Genomic DNA, 19,198 nt, shown 5'->3' on the forward strand with positions numbered 1-19,198 from the left:
ATAGGAAATTACTAATTTAAGTTGTTAGTGAAGTAGCTCCCTGTATTGTGATATATGTAATAGCAAGGAACACAAGAGGAAGGGAAAAAAGACCCAAAACTAGAGAGAGGCAATTGGCAGCCAGGATCAATCAGGCCTTCAGGAGCAACTTGTCAGGCACCCATTAAGCCACCCAACCGCTATGCAGTTCAGTAAATTTCTCCTCTTCCAAGTTGAAACTTGAACAAAGGGCTCTTTATCTTCATGCTTCCCAGGACAAATACCAATAGAAGCTCTGGCAGTTCTCCCCTTATACATCTTAAGACGCAGACTCATTTGCCTCTGCATGATCAGAAATGCCTAGAAAATTGGGTTTTTTTACTTTTTTAAAAGACCTAGATAAATTCTTGGATTATAGGTCCACCAACAGCCATTATCCAAGATAGCTAAATGGAACCATGTTTGTACAGAGGTAGTATGCATCTGAATACTAGACACGGGACAATCAGGCCATTATCTTCATGCCCAGCTTTTGGATACCCAGAGGAATTTGGCTGGCTCCTGTTGGAAACAGGATGCTGGATTAGACCCTGGCTGAGCCCGAATACCTGGCCATTATTCCTTCTGCCAGCTCCTCAATGGCTTGTTGTTTTACATCTTCACCTTCCTGAACTACACCTTGGGCATGAGTCACTGACTACCTAGAACTGCAATACAAATCTCTACATGGAGCTCTGCATGGGAGTGGGGCAGAGTGCTTGCAGATATGTGCGTAACATGCCTCCACATTCAAGTTAACTGGGGCAGATGATGACAATCGCCTGCTCTCTGCACTGCAGCACCTTTATATATATTCTATAAAATGCCTTGTTTGTATTTGGAATGATACTACTACCCATTAAGATAAATGTTCGTACATTAATTTTTCTTTTTTAAAAAAAAGAACGAGACCCAAGTTGAAAAATGTTCCATTCATTTAATTGAAATCAAAGTTTATACAGACTGGTAAGTAGTAGATAAAAATAGACATTTCACAGATCATACAGGCTAAGATGCTCATAGTATAGATGTTTTAGTACATGATGGCTACACAGCTATGATTTCCAGAATCTTGTACCATATTCAAACATCATCAGACAGCAACTGACAACCCAAGAGGCAGGTCTATCCATCTCCTTTGTAAGAATTTACAAGGTTAAAGTGCTTAGAAGAAAAAAATGTAAAGCTGCTGAGCGCTGCTGGCCATTGTTAATAATATGAATCCCCAACAAACTTCAGGGTAAATCAGTCTCCCAAAAATGGAAGACATCCATCCATGCACTGTACAAAGAATTTTAGGGACACTGCAAAGGCTTTAGTGAACTGCAGGACATACATTCAAGGATTTGTACATCATCATATGAAAACTGTTGTTTTGGGTTGTGGGATGGCTGTTAAACATTTTCTTTATATATCCAAAAAGGACAGTCAAAGAGGTAGCCGAGTATAAATAAACCTGGCAGTTGTAGGGTGATTGGATGAACAACAATTAAAACTGGGTATTAGACAATTCAAATTCTGTATTTTGGAGTTCACTCTCCACTTCAAGTTTGGGCTTCTTATAAGGTGCACATATATTAGTAAAAAGAGGGAAAGTATTCTTTTGTGTAAACAAAAACTTGTTCAGTTAATGCTTGATCTAGCTATTTGGAGGTAGTTTTATCTGGAACTATGTGCAAGGTACAGGAGAGCATTTTGTCACCTTTGTGGAGCAAGAGAAAAATTCCAGTTTGACAGTCTTCACACATTCAGATTTTAGTTTTATATTATATATTTTCTCCCAAGAAAAGAATTCTTCTACATATTTATCAAAATACACAACACATAAGAGATGAAAACATTTTAGCCAGGTTTAAATAACTTAATGCTCTTAACTGGCTTAAATATTCCCACATCACACTCCTAGTATCTACAATATCAATACCCACACACAGCACAGAGATTTGTTTAAATACATTTTCTACATTTATGGGCTGCATGCTTCTTTAAACTTGAAAGAGACATAAAAGGAAAATGCCACAGAAGGCTAAGCATCCCCTTGGTTTTGGTTTTTATTCCCATGTAGGCCAGTAGTGTCGCACAGTGAATTTCACTGCCTGAGATGATTGGTCCAGTCTGGCGGTCAGTTAAGTATCCTTTATGCCCACAGGTTTCAGTGGACTTGAATTTCCTTTATGGTGTTTTGAAATATGGCATTTGATTTGTCCAAAACAGGATACAGGTTACCATAAAAAGTTGCCATTCAACATGTGAAATTTTTTCAAGCCTACAAACACTTGAAGAACAAAATCTTAATTGCCTCTAAAAACTGTAACTTGGGGGGAGGGGGGGCAGAAATGTGATGAGACCTCAGACAAACTGGTTCCAAAAATGCATTGGCTACTCTAAACTTTTTTAAAATAAGTGTTTTAAAAGAGCCACACAAATGAATGAATACCAAAAATGTAGCTGTGGGCTGAGACGGTGGCCTGAACAACATACTCTGTGTTTCAGTTCTGACTGTAACCCCATCCACCCCTTGAAATCAAGGTGAACAGTTACAATGTGTATGTAATGACAAAGACCATTAGTACATTCAGAGTCCAACAAAAGCAGTTTCATTTGGGTGTGTCTGGATCTGAAACCAATTTAACAAGGCAGATGCAAAAAATCTGGTACCTGAACCTTAATTCTAATTAAGAAATACTAATATATAACTTGTACTTCAGGAGACCAAGGTCACATTTAAGGTCAGCGACAAGATCTGTAAGTAAGGATGGCTTGACGCAATTCTCCGTTTTACTATGTGCCACCATGTTTAAAGATGCACCATGTGCATCTTTAAGAAATATAGACATGACCCATAATCACAACTCTCAGGTATCCTTTTAGGGTTTTTTCAGACCACACTGCACCTTATAAGATTTCAAATTCTGTTTAACTGGTGACAGAGAAACGCATCTGAACAATACTCCTTGTTACTAACAACCTCCTTACTATTAAATCCAAACACACATTACCTTCACCTCACTCAACGGATTTTAAATTTTAAAAATTCTTCTTAATGCTATCCTGATACTTATCTCCCTGTGAACTCTGCAATGGTATCTAGAAGATTTTACTACATTATGGCAAATACTGTTAAAGGAAGTGAAGCAATAATCAGAAATGCAGGCAAAACCATTCAAGAACAACAAAAAGACTAGGCTTGAGAAAATTACAACACACCAGCATAACAGACTGTATGTGTTTCAGATTCAGTTACATGTCCTGTAATTGGATCTAAAAACTGAAACTATCCTCCCAAGTTTTACACAACTTCCTTCAATAGACTATCAAACCCGTTTGAAACTCTCATGGTTCTCACCCAATGAATTCTGGGTAATATAGACATTACTTCACTGCAGGCACAAGGATTAATCACAAAAAATGTAAAAAAATATGTACACATTGAACACAATGTTCTTTCCCTGTTGCTGACCACCAGAATTGCACACTACGTAGCAATAGAAGCACTTCGCTTATGCACAGGCCAAATTATTCACAATACAGAGGAAACCCAGGAGAAAAAGTGTACACACACACCCACACCATTATTGCCCCACAAACTTTTGATTGTAGAGAACTGAAAGCACATTCCCACCAGCACATAGAATTATTCTGAGGTGTTCCAACGGAGCAGTTTCCCAACTGAAAACAGTTCCGCCCATGCACTAGAATTATTCTGAGGTGTTCCCACTGAAAACACGGTAGCTCAAGAGCCAAAAAGTTAGCCTTGATCAGATAAACAAGTCATTTCTGCGCCAAGCAATAATCACAGTTATTGTGGCCATTCTCCCCCGCCCCAACCCATGGCACTCAATTTTCATTTAGACAGAAGTCCTACAGAGAATCAAGTCTGACCACCTGAGCAGCACTAGGGCAACAAGCCATTTCTGGACCTTAGCTGGGGAAGTCCCTGGTCTTAAAGTTTCTTCTTGGGAGAGAAGCCATTTGGTATCAGAAGACAGCTGATCCGGATAGCTGAATTGAGAAGACAGCTGATCAACTCCTTGAAGGTCTATCAGGAGTGATCAACCAGTCCTAGTTAAATCGGACTGGATGAAGTTTGATTTGCTTGCCAGCTTCTATACATAAGCCCAGTTTCTACATTCAGCAGAATCAATTTGCCTGGATTGTACCATTTCAGAATGCAGATAAGAAAGGGGTGAAAGGAAGTTGCAAGTCTGAATGCTCCTTCATGAAAACACTTGTCTGCTGGTTTTCAAGCGTTTTCCTTCCCATTACATTTCTCTATGTGCAAAGAGGAACCTCCTCATATGGTGCCCATCTAGGGCTCAACTGTCCAATTTGGGCAAAACCTTACCACTTGATTCTGCTGAATGTATAGACCGAGATGCTTTACTTGATACCAAATAATTTTTGCCTTCAGCCAGGAAGCACATATATATCAAGTGATGCACATTTTATTCCACTCAGCTGAAACTGGGTGAAACTTCATTTTATAGCTTATGATCTTTTCCTTTTAAAGAGGAAAGATTTAGAGAGGATTTCCATTAACAGGATGAGTCTAGCTAGAATACAAGATATGCCCTTGGTTAAAACTGAAAGCATTTTAGTGTTAGCAGCTCTCACACTGAAAAGTGGGTGTTTTAGTAGCAGCAATGACAATTCTTCTGAGTGTGATTATAGGGGATCAACAAGGAAAAGAACAGTCAAAAATATTTCTCATTATGTACATCTAGGATTTTTCTACATCATGACAACAACCTTAATTCTCTGTGCAAAAGTGCACATACATTTGTGTTAGTTCACACAGTAAACCATAGAAACGCACTGGCCCTGATGGCTACCTGTTGTGTACAGACAGACCCAGTATTTAGTTAATTGGAGATGAAGGCGACTCTTCAGTAAGCAAGGTTCTCGTGACTCTTACCGTGTGCCCGCAGGCCAGGCAGGAAACCCCGAGAGCAATTAAGCACTGCCAAGTCTGGAAGGAAAGTGTTCAAAATTAGCAATGAGTTTATTTTAAAAACTACCTGGCTGCTGCCAAGTATTTTTTGAGCAGCAACAATATTTACAGAGCATCATTCCAAAGTGTTCAAAGGCCTTCCCTCAAAACAGGGTTGTGTGCGTGTGTGTGTAGTACTACTCCTCTCACCGCCACTGCTTTCTCCTTACAAATCACCATGTCTTAACGTTACTTGACAGAGAAGCAGGAGCACCCAAGGTCTCAAGGAATAAGAGAAAAGCGGATTGTGCAAGTCCACCCTCGGAAACAGAAAAATGTGTTTTAAAAAAATCACAGATGGGGAGAGAACGGTGACCATGTACTAGCTTCTGTCATTTTGGATTGCTATCATTTCTAATTTTAAAATAAGACTCAACTGGGGGCAACTTTGTATATCAGTAGAACAAACTGGAAGGGAAAAATGTTTTTGAGATGATGCATGCATATGTTATGATGGACACTGTTTTAGAAGAGGCACCCCCCCACTCACATCACAGGGAATGTCTCTTAAAATGGTGCCACCTGCAACATTTCTAAGTACTTGTATTAAAATTAATTAGCTTTTAAAACAACACCTTGCCCAATAAGAAGACCAACTATTCAGCTGAGCAAGAAATTCCTAAATTGATTAATCCAACCAATCAACTGGTTAAATATTGTGCCTCTACAGAACAACACTTATGAATGAATTTCATTTATTTATTTTGATTTTTAAACCAACCCTGTGGGTAGGTAACAATGTTACAAATGGATGGGCTGTAAACATGTAAATATGAAGTAGAAGACCTCATATATATTTGCTGAATTACATGACTCTCACCTTAGTAATGTTGACAGATAGTACTGGGCAGCCATGAGGTACCCCCATATTTTTTACAGGCTTTTCACTGTGCCAGATCTCATTCTGGACTTTCAGCCTATGGTCCTGCTATCTCTCTGTTTACTTTTGTCTCCAGTACAACAACAAACAAGTTTTCTATCCAGCCCCTTTATTTTGCTGGAGACAGGACATTAGACTACTGGGGTTTGGACTGATCCAGGAACATAAGAAGTATTTGTAAATTTTAAGAGGACTTGAATTCTTCTTATTCCTGTACTTAAAGTGAATCCCACATGTCTGAAGTCTGCTCATCCCTGCCATAGTGTATATAAAAACATTGTTCATTAGTAAAGGTGACAGTTCCAAAAATATAGCCTCTGGCCTGGACATTAGCAAACTCTGCTGTCCAAAAAGGTTACATCTTAATTATAAAGCATCACATACACACACTCCCACCATTAACTTACCAAGTATGCCACAAAGGCTAGATAGGCAACGCTGAAAATTGAGGCAACCACGTACAGTGCCAATTGTCCCAGAGCAGTCACATAGACCACCACAAAGTACATGTTAATGGCACAGATTATAAGGATGAGAATTCCTCCAGCAATCTTCCAGCCCCTAGAAAGGCAAATCACAGTAACATAGCGGGAGATGAACTGGGAATAACTACAATAACTACCTATCAGTAACAATTGAGAAACATAACTAAAGGGGGGCAATGCGTACTACAAGGCTTCCAAAAGTAGTCATGGGACAGCATTTCAATCATCTAATAACCTAGGCGCTTTTAGGGTAAAACCTTATATTGCTTGTAATAGGGAAAGGGATGCATCATTTGAAAAGGCAAGCACGAGAGCCCTTTGTGTGTGTACTGGATGGAACAGCAAACTGTTTCAATTCATTGGAAAGTGTAGCAAATTTTAATAGCTAATACTGATTCACGTGACAAATCAGAGAACTAACCTGTAGTTCAAAGTCTCCCCCTTTCCAACTGGTTGGAAAAGAGTCACAAAACACATAAAACCTTGGGACTGGCACCCTAGACTTCAGCATATCCTAACCAAAAAGCAGCAACACATAAGTGTGGGTTCTTTAGTGACTATTGCATGCAAACACACTCATATATATACAAAGAACAGTCCTTCACAGAAAGGAACTGCAGCATCCACGTGCTACAAGAGGATGTCCATCAGGGATAAGGATGGGAAAGGCAATTGGAAAAGTATGTGTGGAGATGCGTAGAAGGTGATGACCATTTTCAGGTTCTGTGAAAATGCTCAAAATCAATATTTATTATACATTCCAGATTTTGATAGTTCTCAAGGGTGGGATGTGCATGCAATTCTTCATACTTACAGCCCATTGGCGAAGTCATTCATCACCGGACGAAGACTGGTGAACGTGAGAACTGGGATTAAAGCAAAGGGAAGCTGGAAGGAGGAAAGAAACAGAATTATGCTCAAAGAGGTGTTCTTGGTACCACTGTGAAGAGGAGACTGCATTTGCACTGGCCAACTTAAATGCAATTAAACATCCACACAAGTATCCCTTTTTGTATCAGCTGCTGAAAGCTTTTCAGGAGTAAATGTAAACCTTCTCAACCACTCAACTTAGAAAGTCTCTCTCTCAGGATGAACACAGGAAACAAAATTGCACCACCACTAGAGAAGGTTGGGGGTAAATGACTGGTCAACCTACTCTGGAGGAAAAACACATTATGAACCAGTTCCCTTGCCCTTATTATTATTAACTTTTTATTAACAGTATTTATATACCGCTTTTCAACTAAAAGTTCACAAAGCGGTTTACAGAGAAAAATCAAATAACTAAATGGCTCCCTGTCCCAAAAGGGCTCACAATCTAAAAAGATGCAAATGAATACCAGCAGACAGCCACTAGAATAGACAGTGCTGGGGTGAGGTGGGCCAGTTACACTCCCCCTGCTAAAAAAAATAACTTATAGTAAGTTATCACTGGCACTCTGAGCCATTTAAGCCACTATGCATTTCTGACAAGACGGAGCACACCCACCTTAGTCAGTGGGATACTGAAATATTCAGAAATGTAGCCCCCCCCCCAAAGGAAAAGCAGCAGATGACACTCTCTGCCACTAGGCAGACCTAGTTCTCTGTAGGCAAAGGATGGCCAAGGAGCAGGAAGGAGGATCAGATGTGGGAGAATGAGAGATAAGTGTTCTTCTGTTACAACTATGCCCAAGTGAAATATTTTCACCTTCTCTAGTTTATCCCTCCCGTTTCCCTTATAACAATTTTATGAGCCCTTTGGGACAGAGACACCACTACCACTACCACCACCTTCTCCCTGCAACCATCACTCTTAACAGCAGTAACTATGGTTGCCCCTCTGCAAAAATAAATACAGCCCAGTCCGAGTCCTGTCCCATGTATACCACTCTCCTCATTTGCTTACCTCTAGTCTGCAAGGGAGGGATGATATCCTATGAAGCACCCCAACCCTTCCCTGACCCCACATGAGTTGTCAAAATATTCTCAGTGGTTCCCAAACTTTTTCAACAGGCAGCTCTGTTGACATACTGGGCCACTGGCCGCAGCTCCCCATTAGGGCTACTATCCTATACATTGCACAGGGCAGCAGGTTTTTCACGAGAATTCCATTGCTCCTGTGGCTGGTTTCCCAAGGGAGCCATGACTCACAGTTTAGGAGTTACTGTATTAATGTGTTGGGAATTTTCTACACATGGGGCAAGGCATTACAATCAGAAACTGGTTCCTTCAAAATAGTTTAAAAAAAAAAATCCAATATCTTTACATGCATAACATTTCTAACATTAACACAGGAAAAGTGGGGAGAATCCTGTGAATAGTGAGACTGGAAGCAGTTCTAGGGTTTCAGTACTCTTTCCCAATAACAAATGCTCAAGGACTAGGGTGCTTTGTTTACTTTTTGGGGGAGTTTTGTTATAAGTAAAGCCAATTCTATGGAGTAACTCAGCAATTTTCAACCAGTGTGCTGCAAGTGGGGGAGAGTCAATTATTAGTAAGGCCACTGGGGGATGTGAGCCCCCTGGATGTGAGTGTGATGAACTCTGTCAATTGTCAAAAACCCGATGGTGTGCCTTGACAATTTTAGTGCCTTGCCAGTCTGCTGTGAGATGAGAAAGGTTGAAAAAAATCACTGAACTTATAAAAGTATTATCTTTTGAATTTTTCAGTAAACAAAACAAAATATACCTTTAACAGCTTATAGAAATAAACACAACAATCAACAGGACAAGAGGTGCAAAACTCAGATCTTGAGGTTTTTCTAGTCATCTATCTATATATTAACTCCAGTATGATGCCTTATTCCATTTCATCCATTGACAACTTTTATTTTACACGTTCTGCTATCTGGTCATCCCCACAAGGAAAAGATGAGGCTTACACTGCATCATCCCCAGGTGCCTACACTTACTGCCAACCTTCATTTAGTGGAATGCTCGGATTTTTTACTGTCTCTTGCCACACAACCGGATTCTGTCTTGTTCCCCAAACCAATCCTAATATATAATTCTTGGGATAGGCCTCAGCAAGGCCCTCACCTGCAAACTCATAAGAACGTTGAGAAAGTCATTCATGCCAGTCAGGTGTTCCACATCTTGGAAAATGGCGACCAGAAGGGTTGGAGTGATAGCAATGGAGCGGGTCAGAACCACTCGGGCAAAGCGCGACCACTTCAGGTTGAGGAACCCCTGAAAACAAGAAGGGAAATAAAAATGTAGCTGCAAAGCAAGATTTCCAGGCAGGAAAAGAACAATACTGGGGGGGGGGGGTGTGAGAGAGAGAGAGAGGCAAGTGAAAAAAAATCTCCTTTCCAGGAACATCAAAGCACAATGGATTGTCCTGAACTGAAGCAATTTTTGCTTATACAACTAAGAACAAAAAACAGAACTGAGTTGGTTTCCCACCAGAAAAAAAGGAGTGAAGGAACTACAGATGAAAACAAAAGCCTCTAAACAGAACGGGCAAGTTGTGCCAGAAGCAGAACGTACAATTACTTATTCTAGTTCTATCTGTACAGTTAAAATTATTATTTTGTCCAGGATTTGGACATGCTAGCCATAAATAGGCAAAAAGCACACATGGGGAATCAAGTTGTGGTAGCTAGGAATGCTTCAGGAGCGACAGATGCCCCAGAGGTTATACATTGATAATTAGATCCCAATACTTGTAGTACAACTGAGATAATTTAAGAAGCCTGAATACTTAAATGGTTTTGGAAGATTACAGGAATGTATTGTCCCAGGAGAAAGATCAGCAGCAGCTCTGAAATAGGTACATGCTGTCCTCATTGCATGCAGTCCTCCTCGGACAGTGCCCACATGCCAAAAACTATAGATATACTGTTAATGCTTCATGCTGGAACACAGGACCTGTAGGAATTGGTCCACATGTACTTAAGTTCAACCATCTCAAGCTTGGGGTGGGGGGTATTTGGACCCTGCGCAGCAAAAGGATCCCACTGACAGAAGTTAGACAACATGGCTGAAGAGAGACACAATACCTCCATGACAAACTGCCCAGAATAAGTTCCAGTCATTGTTGAACTTTGACCTGCAGCAAGGATCCCAATAGCCCAGATGTAGAGACAAGCAGGGCCAAAGTAGCAACCCAGGACAACACCCTATAACAGAGAAGAATTTCAGTCAGTATTATAAAACTGAGATTCAACAACAGTGGAATAATAAAATCCTAGTGGTGGACCTGTCAGGAAAGCGATCTACTGCAATGGGACACGTCATTAAAAGCATTTAGAACAAGATGGCCAACTTTATTTAAACACAGCACAAACCTAAGGGCCATGGCAAATAAGCACATATATTTTACACATTCATGTTCATTAAGTATGAGATATGAATGATAGTAAAGTTGACAACCAGCCACTTTCCCAAGATTGCATTGTTTGCATTGTTCCTTGGGGTGAGAACAAAGTAAACTCTCAGTAACCTGTTGCAGATATGGAGAGTATATAGTTATATGAAGAGGAAAGGCAGCTGTTAATACACCTGGTACCACCTTCGGGATGGGGGATTTAACAGAAGATGTGTGGCTGTATCTGCTGCCTGATGGAGCCTTACTCCATTTTTTGGGGTGTGGTCATGGTTGGTAAACTCCTTTAAACTCCCAAGTTTAACCAAACAAGGACATAAGTAGGCAACTTTATGGCAACAATTAAGGTGACATTATGGACTTACAGATGGGGCATTGGTATCCACGGGGGAGCCATACTTGGACCCCCCACAGACACTGAAAACCACAGATAAGCAAATCTGTGGTTTTGGGCCCTTAATCTCGCTGAAGGTGACTGGTGTTGTGCTCCGGTCGCCTCCAGAGGACTTTCTGAAGCCCGCAGAGGTCATGTGCATCCACCCACAGCCTCTGCAGGCTTCAGAATGCCTCCTAAAGGCAAAACCACACTGTTTTCGGAGGAAAACCTGAAGTTACTTTTTATGTCTTTTAAAGGCATTCTGAGAGTTGGGGAAACGCCGCAGGTAATGATGTCCAAAAAACCACTGATCAGAATGCCCTACTCTATGACTTGAAGAACAGGTCATGAGGCTGCAGGCACTTTGTTAGCAATAATAAAGGCAAGAAGATTCATTTCCCAGTAGGAGAAACAAGTGTCAAACAGGTCCAAAGACAATCCAACATTGGTTGACCCCCTTATAAAAAATTTGGAGGAATTCCATTTTGCGGCCATTTGCCTGTCAGTGGCTTCAATTTCAATCAAGGGAAACAGGTGCAAAATCCCAAGTGAAAGACAAAAGCAGCTGTCCCAAGAAGACCACTAAGTACTGCTCAAGAATTCACTCACCCCTTTATAGATATCCACATCCAGGCTCTCATTGTTTGCTGGAAACAGTCCAGCCTGAGCGATGCTGGAATTTGCACATGCATCGTGCTGCAAACACAAAATGTTGTCAGTTTTTAAAATGTACGTTTCTACAATGTATATCCAAGAACTAGGGGAAGGAAAACAGTAAAACATATCACTCCCATCAGCACACACACACACTCCTAATCCCCACCTAAAAAGTCATTATTAGAAGGCGAGAGCAACACAAGAAATAAGGCAATCCAATTCTGGCTTAGAAAAATTTTTTTCATCCAGCAAAAGTGCAAGAGATAACCACATTGTGAAGGTAACATCTGGGGTCTGAGGCTTCTGTGAGTCTTTCCACAGAACATGTTGTAAAAACCCCATTGAAAAAAGGTGGTTTAGATTAGCCTGCCTATGTCAACTGCCTTGAATGTTGCATAAACACAGCAAAACGATATGTATGTACGCACGAGTTTAACAACAAAAAGAGCAAGAACAGTGGAAAAATGGCAACAGCAGAGGTTATGTTGACATTGATGCTAGTATGATAAAGAAAAGAGTTCCCTTCACAGCTGGTCGGACCCAACAGCGTAATCAAGCAAAAGTGTACAGGAGTGTCATGGGTGCTCTCTTGGCCACAGCTTAGAAGGGAGGATCTTACCCAATACACTTTTGAGTGTTTGCTTCATGAAAAGGGGACACATGAACCCAAAAGCCAGGAGTTCAGCATAGGGCCTTGTCTGTCCTTTTGGTTGGACCCTGAAAACAGTGGATGCAAAAAACGGACTCCATTTACACATGGAGACAGCACAGCTAACTGCAGACATTAGTTGACATGTGAGAAAAAAAGAGAATAAAGAATCCCACCCCCCCAAAAAGATTTTCATTTCTGGTCAAGACCACAGGTTGACCATATGAAGCTGGGTTAGATGACAATGACTACAATTTTTAAAATCCCTAAAATTTGGTATGGACTGTACAAAGATTAACAAGAACTAGAGGCATCATGCAAAATATGCACATGCACATTTAGGGCCCAATCTTATCCAACTATCCAGCACCAGTGCAGCTGCAATGCAGCCCTAAGGTAAGGGAACAAATGTTCCCATACCTTGAGGGGCCCTCTGTGACTGCCTCCCCACCACAGGTTGCAGTGCACGCCCTGTTGGCACCACTGCACTGGCACTAGAAAATTGGATAGGATTTGACCCTTAGATAGCTACAATTATGAAAATAAATTTCCACAAGGTAGACCTGAGTACCAAGAGGTAACATAAAAAAGAAAATGTTGTGTGCCCATGGTAGTGGGGGGGGGGGGAGAGAATGCAGTAAAAATGTATTAAATTCACAAAAATAAATGTGCACCAATTAAAAGTGGAGCAACACTTCGTTCTTGCACTCAAAAAGGATCAGAGGCTGTGATAATAATGACCTGCTCACAGAGGAAGCTACCATTTGCACAGCTGTGAGAGTCACTGTCCCAGATGTGCCTCTTAAGTGAAAAGGGGCAAAGTCAGTGTAGTGACTCATGCAGAGATGTTATGGGCAGCCTCCTGCAGAGCGGATGCTTTGTGTACACAGGAGTCTCTCTTAGAACACACACTTGGGAAATGCTGCTCTACTCCAACAAGCTGTGGCTTTTCCTAATTTTCAGGTGGAAGTCTGTCCCAGCCCTGCTGCCCAAAATCCTTTTAACTGAAAATGCCAAGGACTGAAAGCCAGCAGAGTGAAATGTCAGACTAGGACTGGGGAGATCTGAGTTTAGATCCCCAACTGGGCCACAAAACTCACTAGATGTCCTTGGGCCAGCCTGTCATGAATATGTACATGTTAGGCCTAGGTTGGCAGTAGAAGCCTGAACCACTCTAAGGCAATGTAACTGAGAAGTTGCTAGCAGTTCCTAGCTGCAAGAATGTGAGTAAATAAACAAAAAGATTTTTGTCTCTTCTTTGCTGGTCAGAAAGGACAGACAACAAGAAATACAACCCACTGGAATGTTTAGCACCTTAGTAGACAGAGGCGCCTGATCAAGCGTGATGGAGTGCAGCTGTGGATCTCTGGTTGGGAGGGGTAAAGAACTATGAGAGGCTAGCAACCAGGCCAACTTTAAGAAGGTTCTGTCCTCAAAAGTTTCTGATTGGACAGTCTAAATAGTATGAAGTCACCTCAGTACTATTAGCATAAGAAGTATGAGTGCCCAGGGTGTGTGTGTGTGTTCCTTCTTGGACAGAGTTTTGGGTGCCACATCCTGCACACTTTGAGCTCCACTGTCCATCATGGGCAACTGGCTTCATAGGTAGCCCTGGAGCTAAAAGATCTACAAGAGTAACTGACCCAGGTGAGAGACAGAGATTAACAGAGATAGCCAGCTAGCTTTATTATTTTATTGCTGATATGTTTCCTAGATGTTCATGCCTCTAGCATTTGCTGCCTTATGTAACCTTATGTACTTAATAAACTGAAATCTCTTTTACCTCATTGTCTGTTGGGAACAAAGGTTCAGAATCCTGCCTAGCCGTTCAGCAAGCTACTGAGTGCTCTTTGAGGTCTAGTAACTTGAGGGCTGAAGCTTTAATTGGAGAAAGTGCTCAGTGCCTGCAAGGGATAGAATTAAGCCTAGAGGGTCTCAGTGTCCCTGGACTGAGGCACTGGCACATACAGGGTGGTGGCAGTACTACTGAGCAGATGGGCCTTGAGGGCTTTAGGATTCGAGAACCAAGAACTCTGAGCACCCCAAACCCCCCTAAGTTTGCGACACAGCCACATACTGAATCTAATCTTCCTCACAGGATTGTTGCATGTATGCCTTGCTCAACTTCTTAGAGGAAGAGTGGGATAGCAACGCAAGTAATGAATCAAAAGGAATACACACACTTAGGACCTTCAACGTATGTGCTCTACTCCGAGTACGGACTCTCCCCATGACACCTTCATGCATCACTTCAGAGAGGCAAGGCAAGATCCTAACTCTAAGGGGATTTTGTTAACTTGAAAACAACTTGAACCCTGCTTGGGTAGAGAAGTAACTTCCCCTAGCTGAGTATACGTGCTGCAGCACCTGCCCCTTTTTCTATCTACCACTTTCCCATGCTGCCTTTGTCAAGCTCAAAAGAGCTGGAGAATAAGCAGCATTGCATGCTGCCTTCCTCAAGCTGGAAAGGGTACAACAGAGCTCTGTTGCAAGACACTGTCAGAACAGTCCGACAGTGATTCGTACAGTGGAGAAACATGCAGAAGAGACATAAGCTGGATAGTCTTTGCAAGAGGTATTATAAGGCGATGTTAATCCAAGAGGTCTGTTGGCATCCTTCAGTCTCGGAAGACTATGGTATCGCACTCTGAATAGTGGTTCTGGAACAGTGCCTTCTCCAGTGCACGAAGCCTGGGTAAAGTAGATATGGAGGATAAACTGTTACCCATGCAGCAAATCCCCCCTCTCCACGTCACTGAAATGGTCCAACGGAAAGGCAGAAGCCAATACGGTTGGTTCCAGCGGCATCGCAGGAGTTGCCAGAACGTGACTGTGTTCAGCCATGAACTGCCTCAGGGACTCCGGCTCTGGATTTTGCCTCAAGGTTGACTCCTGAAGCCTTTTCCATAACTGGATGTAGCCACAAGGCAGTGGAGGTTTGGGATCAGAGTTTTCCTTCTCTCAGATGAGCTGCCTTCCCAGGCTAGCAAGTCCCATCTACCCGGTGGCTGTTTAGTCGCCTCTTACGACAAGTACAGCCAAACTGAGGGCCTATTCTTATCCCCCAGCCCCCAGGTAGATAGTCCTATACCTAAAGCAGCTCCAAGAGGAGATGAGCTCTGAAAAATATTCTGCACCATCACAGTAAATGGTCACAAGAAAAGCAAATCTTCCACTTAAGAGGAGTACCAGATTGTGTCATCAGCTTGGTACAACCCTCTTGCCAACGTACTCCAATGTTTCTCTCTGTTACAGTGAACAACAGATTTTCCTAAATGAAGATCTGGGTTTCACTGCTTTATATGTTGATTTATATTTCTTTATAATTTTGGCACCTTCTCAATGTGCCATGAGATGAAAAAAACTGAAAGTCACTGGATCAGGGGCTAGCTTGCACAGAAAAGCTCTTTGCTCAGACCCACGTGCACACCTGACTCAGGTGTGAATCCAGATGCAGGTGCACATCATGTCCCCACTGAACTTGATGGATATGGGTAGGGAATCAGCTCTTCACGCAAAGTGGGGCTGGATCAGGGCCATGATGTTCATCACAGGGCCATGATGAACAACTGATGTAAAAAAACTGACATTATATGTTTATTTTCAAAGTTGTTTTTACAATACTATTTATTGCTTCTTATACAAGGAAGGAACTTACCACATCTTGGTTTGTCTTTCCAAAGAAAGCTTCAGCAAAGACTGAGACAACAAAGACATTGATGAGGAACGAGATGAAGAGGGCGATGCAGGACTCAATGAAGAAATACTTGTTGGCCTCACTGACCTCCTTCTTATTGGCCCGATTTACCTGTCGAGACTGGAGAGAAAGATGAAGGAGTGTTACAATCTGCAAGAAAAGCTTATTTAAAGAACGATTAAGGAACAACTTAGAGTGTAGCCAACAGGCAGCACTTCTAACATGCAAACAAGGTTTAAAAAAATTGGGGAGATGTGTGCATATACAGGAGGCAGATCTGCCCCCAATCAGTTGGCTGATCCATGAGCACTCTCTGTGCTTAACCATGGTTAAAATATTAAATCTGCAGAGGACCATAATAAGGTATCACAGTATGGTATTTTAAAAAAAGTATTCTGCTCATTGTCCATAAAAAACACATTTAAGTTTGAAGTAGGCAATGATCTGATCCTTCCAGTTTTGAGTTTAGCTAGCAATTTTTGAGGCAATATGTTTTGCCAACCAGCAAGTATTCTATGACCACGATTTGAAGATTGTGGATCATACCAGCAGTGCTGAACAACCTTGTGACAAAGCCCTGATATGACAGGAGCAGAAAGAATTTAGCTCCACATTCACATACTTGTTTCTGAAATTCCACAAGTGGCAACTTTTCCATGGCATTTGATGTCAGCAGCTGAAAAGCAACCACCTTAGTGCTAAAAAACACAAGCTCACCTTGACTAAAGCAGAATGCAGGTACATGTTGTGCGGCATGATGACGGCGCCCACGATCCCCACAGCTTGTTCGAGCTGAGGAGTGCCACAGCCTTGACAATACGGTGTAAACATTCCTTTCAGCAGGCTGCCCTGGTCTGGCTTTACGACAACATACTGTCGAACACACACAAGGAAAGCATTAAGGGTTGCTGGGAAAGCAACTGCCCCCCCCCCCCCCGGCTACTGAAATGTGTTGCAAGTCAGAGCCTTGAGCCTTCTTCTCATTGTAGTTTCCAACAAGGCAAAACCCTCATGAAGTATTGCACTCAGCTGGTGCATCTATTCAGTTGGTGAATCTGTCTGCTCTTACATGGTGATGTCAGTATGAACAGCCAGTGTTGTGTAGCAGTTGCATCTCACTCACAGATGTCAGTATAACTAACCTGATGCCTAAACTTAAGCAAAGCTGGCAGCAGACAGGCTTCCCTGAGAAGGATGTTATATAACCAGGTTGCCACCATTGAAGAGATTCTATCTCCGGTCATTGCCTGGCTCACCTCTGAAAATAGGGAAACTCAGAGAAGGGCCTCCACAGATTATCTCAACAGCCAGACAGGGTCATATGAGAACACGTATCAAGTCAGATGCCCAGGCCCCAAGACTTACAGGGCTTTACAGGGCAAAGCAACATTGCTGAGTTGTACCTGAAAACTCACTGGATGCTAGTGGAGCTGTTTTATACTGGTGTGAGATGTTCTCCACGGATAATTCCAAGTTCAGCCTGGCTGACATATTTTGTGCCCACTGATATTGTCATGTAGCTTTCAAGCTATATTATTTATTTCAATAAATATATTGCAGGAACCGAATCTGGATGTTACCAGGGCACAGAGAACCCAGGGCAAGAATCACAGCTGAAGCTTCTGACAGGTGATCCCTGGGCATCTTAAGTCAGGGACCAAACCTACCAGCTTCCTCAAGTTGCTAACCGTGCTTCTTAAGGGAGAGTGAAACCCCATCCAAAGTAGGATGAATACTACCACCAACAGTATTTCCAGCTTTACTGGACTGAACATCAGTTTAATAATCCAGTCCACTACTAACCTCAGGTACCCATTCAGAATTTCTTCCACTACACCCGAGGCAGATGAACAGGAGAAACAGAACTGGGCGTCTTCAGGATAATGAAAACACACCTCACCCCAAAACGGCAAGAGACTTCTCCCACAGATTTCATATAGGTGATAAACAGTATGGGGACAAAATACAGCCCTGTAAAACTCCACAACACAAGAGCTGTGATGTAGATCACAAGTCCCAAGAATCACTTTCTGGATCTCATCTGCCAGTCATGAATAGCAGTTGGCCAGGAAACACATACATTGGGATGGAACGATCGGCCTGTGGAAGATTTACAGTGGCAGCCAGGATTGTACCTTTACTTGCATTCTACAAGGGTCATTGATTGACATCATGTACAAAGGCCAATTTTAACAGTCTCTAGTAATGCTTGTTCTCAGGCAGAGGCATCCCCTTGCAGTACAAGAATTTCTGTTATATTCACAAAATAAGAAAGCCTTGCAGGAACATTTAAAAGCAACTGTAACCTTATAACGGCACTCCAATGTACAACGTCTCGGGTATTCAACACCAACATTACCTCATATCCAAACGTCACAGCCATAATTGTTATCAACAAGCCAAAAAATGCTTCCAGTTTCCTCAGGCCTGAAAGAGACAGAAAACAGCATTAGCTATTTTGGGAGCTGAAGTCCAAATGTACCTTCCCCCAAAGAGGGAAATTCCCCCAACTCAGTAGTTTTCTGAATTCCCATTAGCAGATGCTGTTTGTGTTCTAACACAGTTGTAGCCTGACTGTGTAATCAGATGGTAGATCAAACTATGCTCCAGCCCAATTCAGAGGTCACTAGTACTATATCCTGTTCCAGCCAGCAAGAGAGCCTTGCTTGCAGGGGAACCAAAGTTCACAGCTGCCTCTCACATACACACAGGAAACCTGCATGCCAATGTTGGAGAGTGGGAGAATACAAAAGTCACATATTAAAATGGGTTCTGGGAATGATTGTGCATTGCTAAGGGAAGGTGGGGAGGTATCAGACTTGCTAGTGTTTAATTTTTAAGGAGTCACAAACACACTTCCTTGTTTAAGTGTTCTAGCTAGGGATTATCTTTGATTTTATAGTAAAAGGGGGAGGGAGGAGTCTTCAAGTTTCCAGAAGTGTTGGAAGGTTCTCAGACTTATAACAGCAATACGCAGACACATCCATTGCATTAGTCTACCACAATGGATGTACTAGCTTTGATGATTGTGGAGGAGAATCACCACCAACTTCTCCTAGTGGCCAACATTGCCACTTGAATGCTGGGGTGGGGGGGAAATGTGACAGCTTTCTGTAAGAGAAGGTCACAGAATGCATA

At 42.1% G+C, this 19,198-nt stretch overlaps 1 protein-coding gene across 5 annotated transcripts in view; it reads right to left on the reverse strand.

Annotated features, from left to right (window-relative positions):
• The window catches only part of SLC11A2 (solute carrier family 11 member 2), a 68,124-nt gene that overhangs the window by 7,873 nt on the left and 41,053 nt on the right, over positions 1–19,198 (reverse strand). For 4 of the 5 annotated variants that reach the window (XM_066617482.1, XM_066617484.1, XM_066617481.1 and 1 more), the window contains exons 8-16: positions 18,420–18,487; positions 16,778–16,933; positions 16,022–16,180; positions 11,667–11,753; positions 10,356–10,475; positions 9,394–9,543; positions 7,188–7,261; positions 6,296–6,449; positions 4,934–4,987 (exon numbers count right to left, since the gene is read on the reverse strand). In XM_066617482.1, the coding sequence (XP_066473579.1) occupies positions 4,934–4,987; positions 6,296–6,449; positions 7,188–7,261; positions 9,394–9,543; positions 10,356–10,475; positions 11,667–11,753; positions 16,022–16,180; positions 16,778–16,933; positions 18,420–18,487 (1,022 nt within the window). Of the gene's footprint in view, positions 1–4,850; positions 4,988–6,295; positions 6,450–7,187; positions 7,262–9,393; positions 9,544–10,355; positions 10,476–11,666; positions 11,754–16,021; positions 16,181–16,777; positions 16,934–18,419; positions 18,488–19,198 lie in introns of all 5 variants that reach the window. The other variant, XM_066617485.1, reaches the window with a different exon arrangement.

This window comes from Tiliqua scincoides, chromosome 2 (assembly GCF_035046505.1).
Source record: "Tiliqua scincoides isolate rTilSci1 chromosome 2, rTilSci1.hap2, whole genome shotgun sequence".
Lineage (NCBI taxonomy): Eukaryota > Metazoa > Chordata > Lepidosauria > Squamata > Scincidae > Tiliqua > Tiliqua scincoides.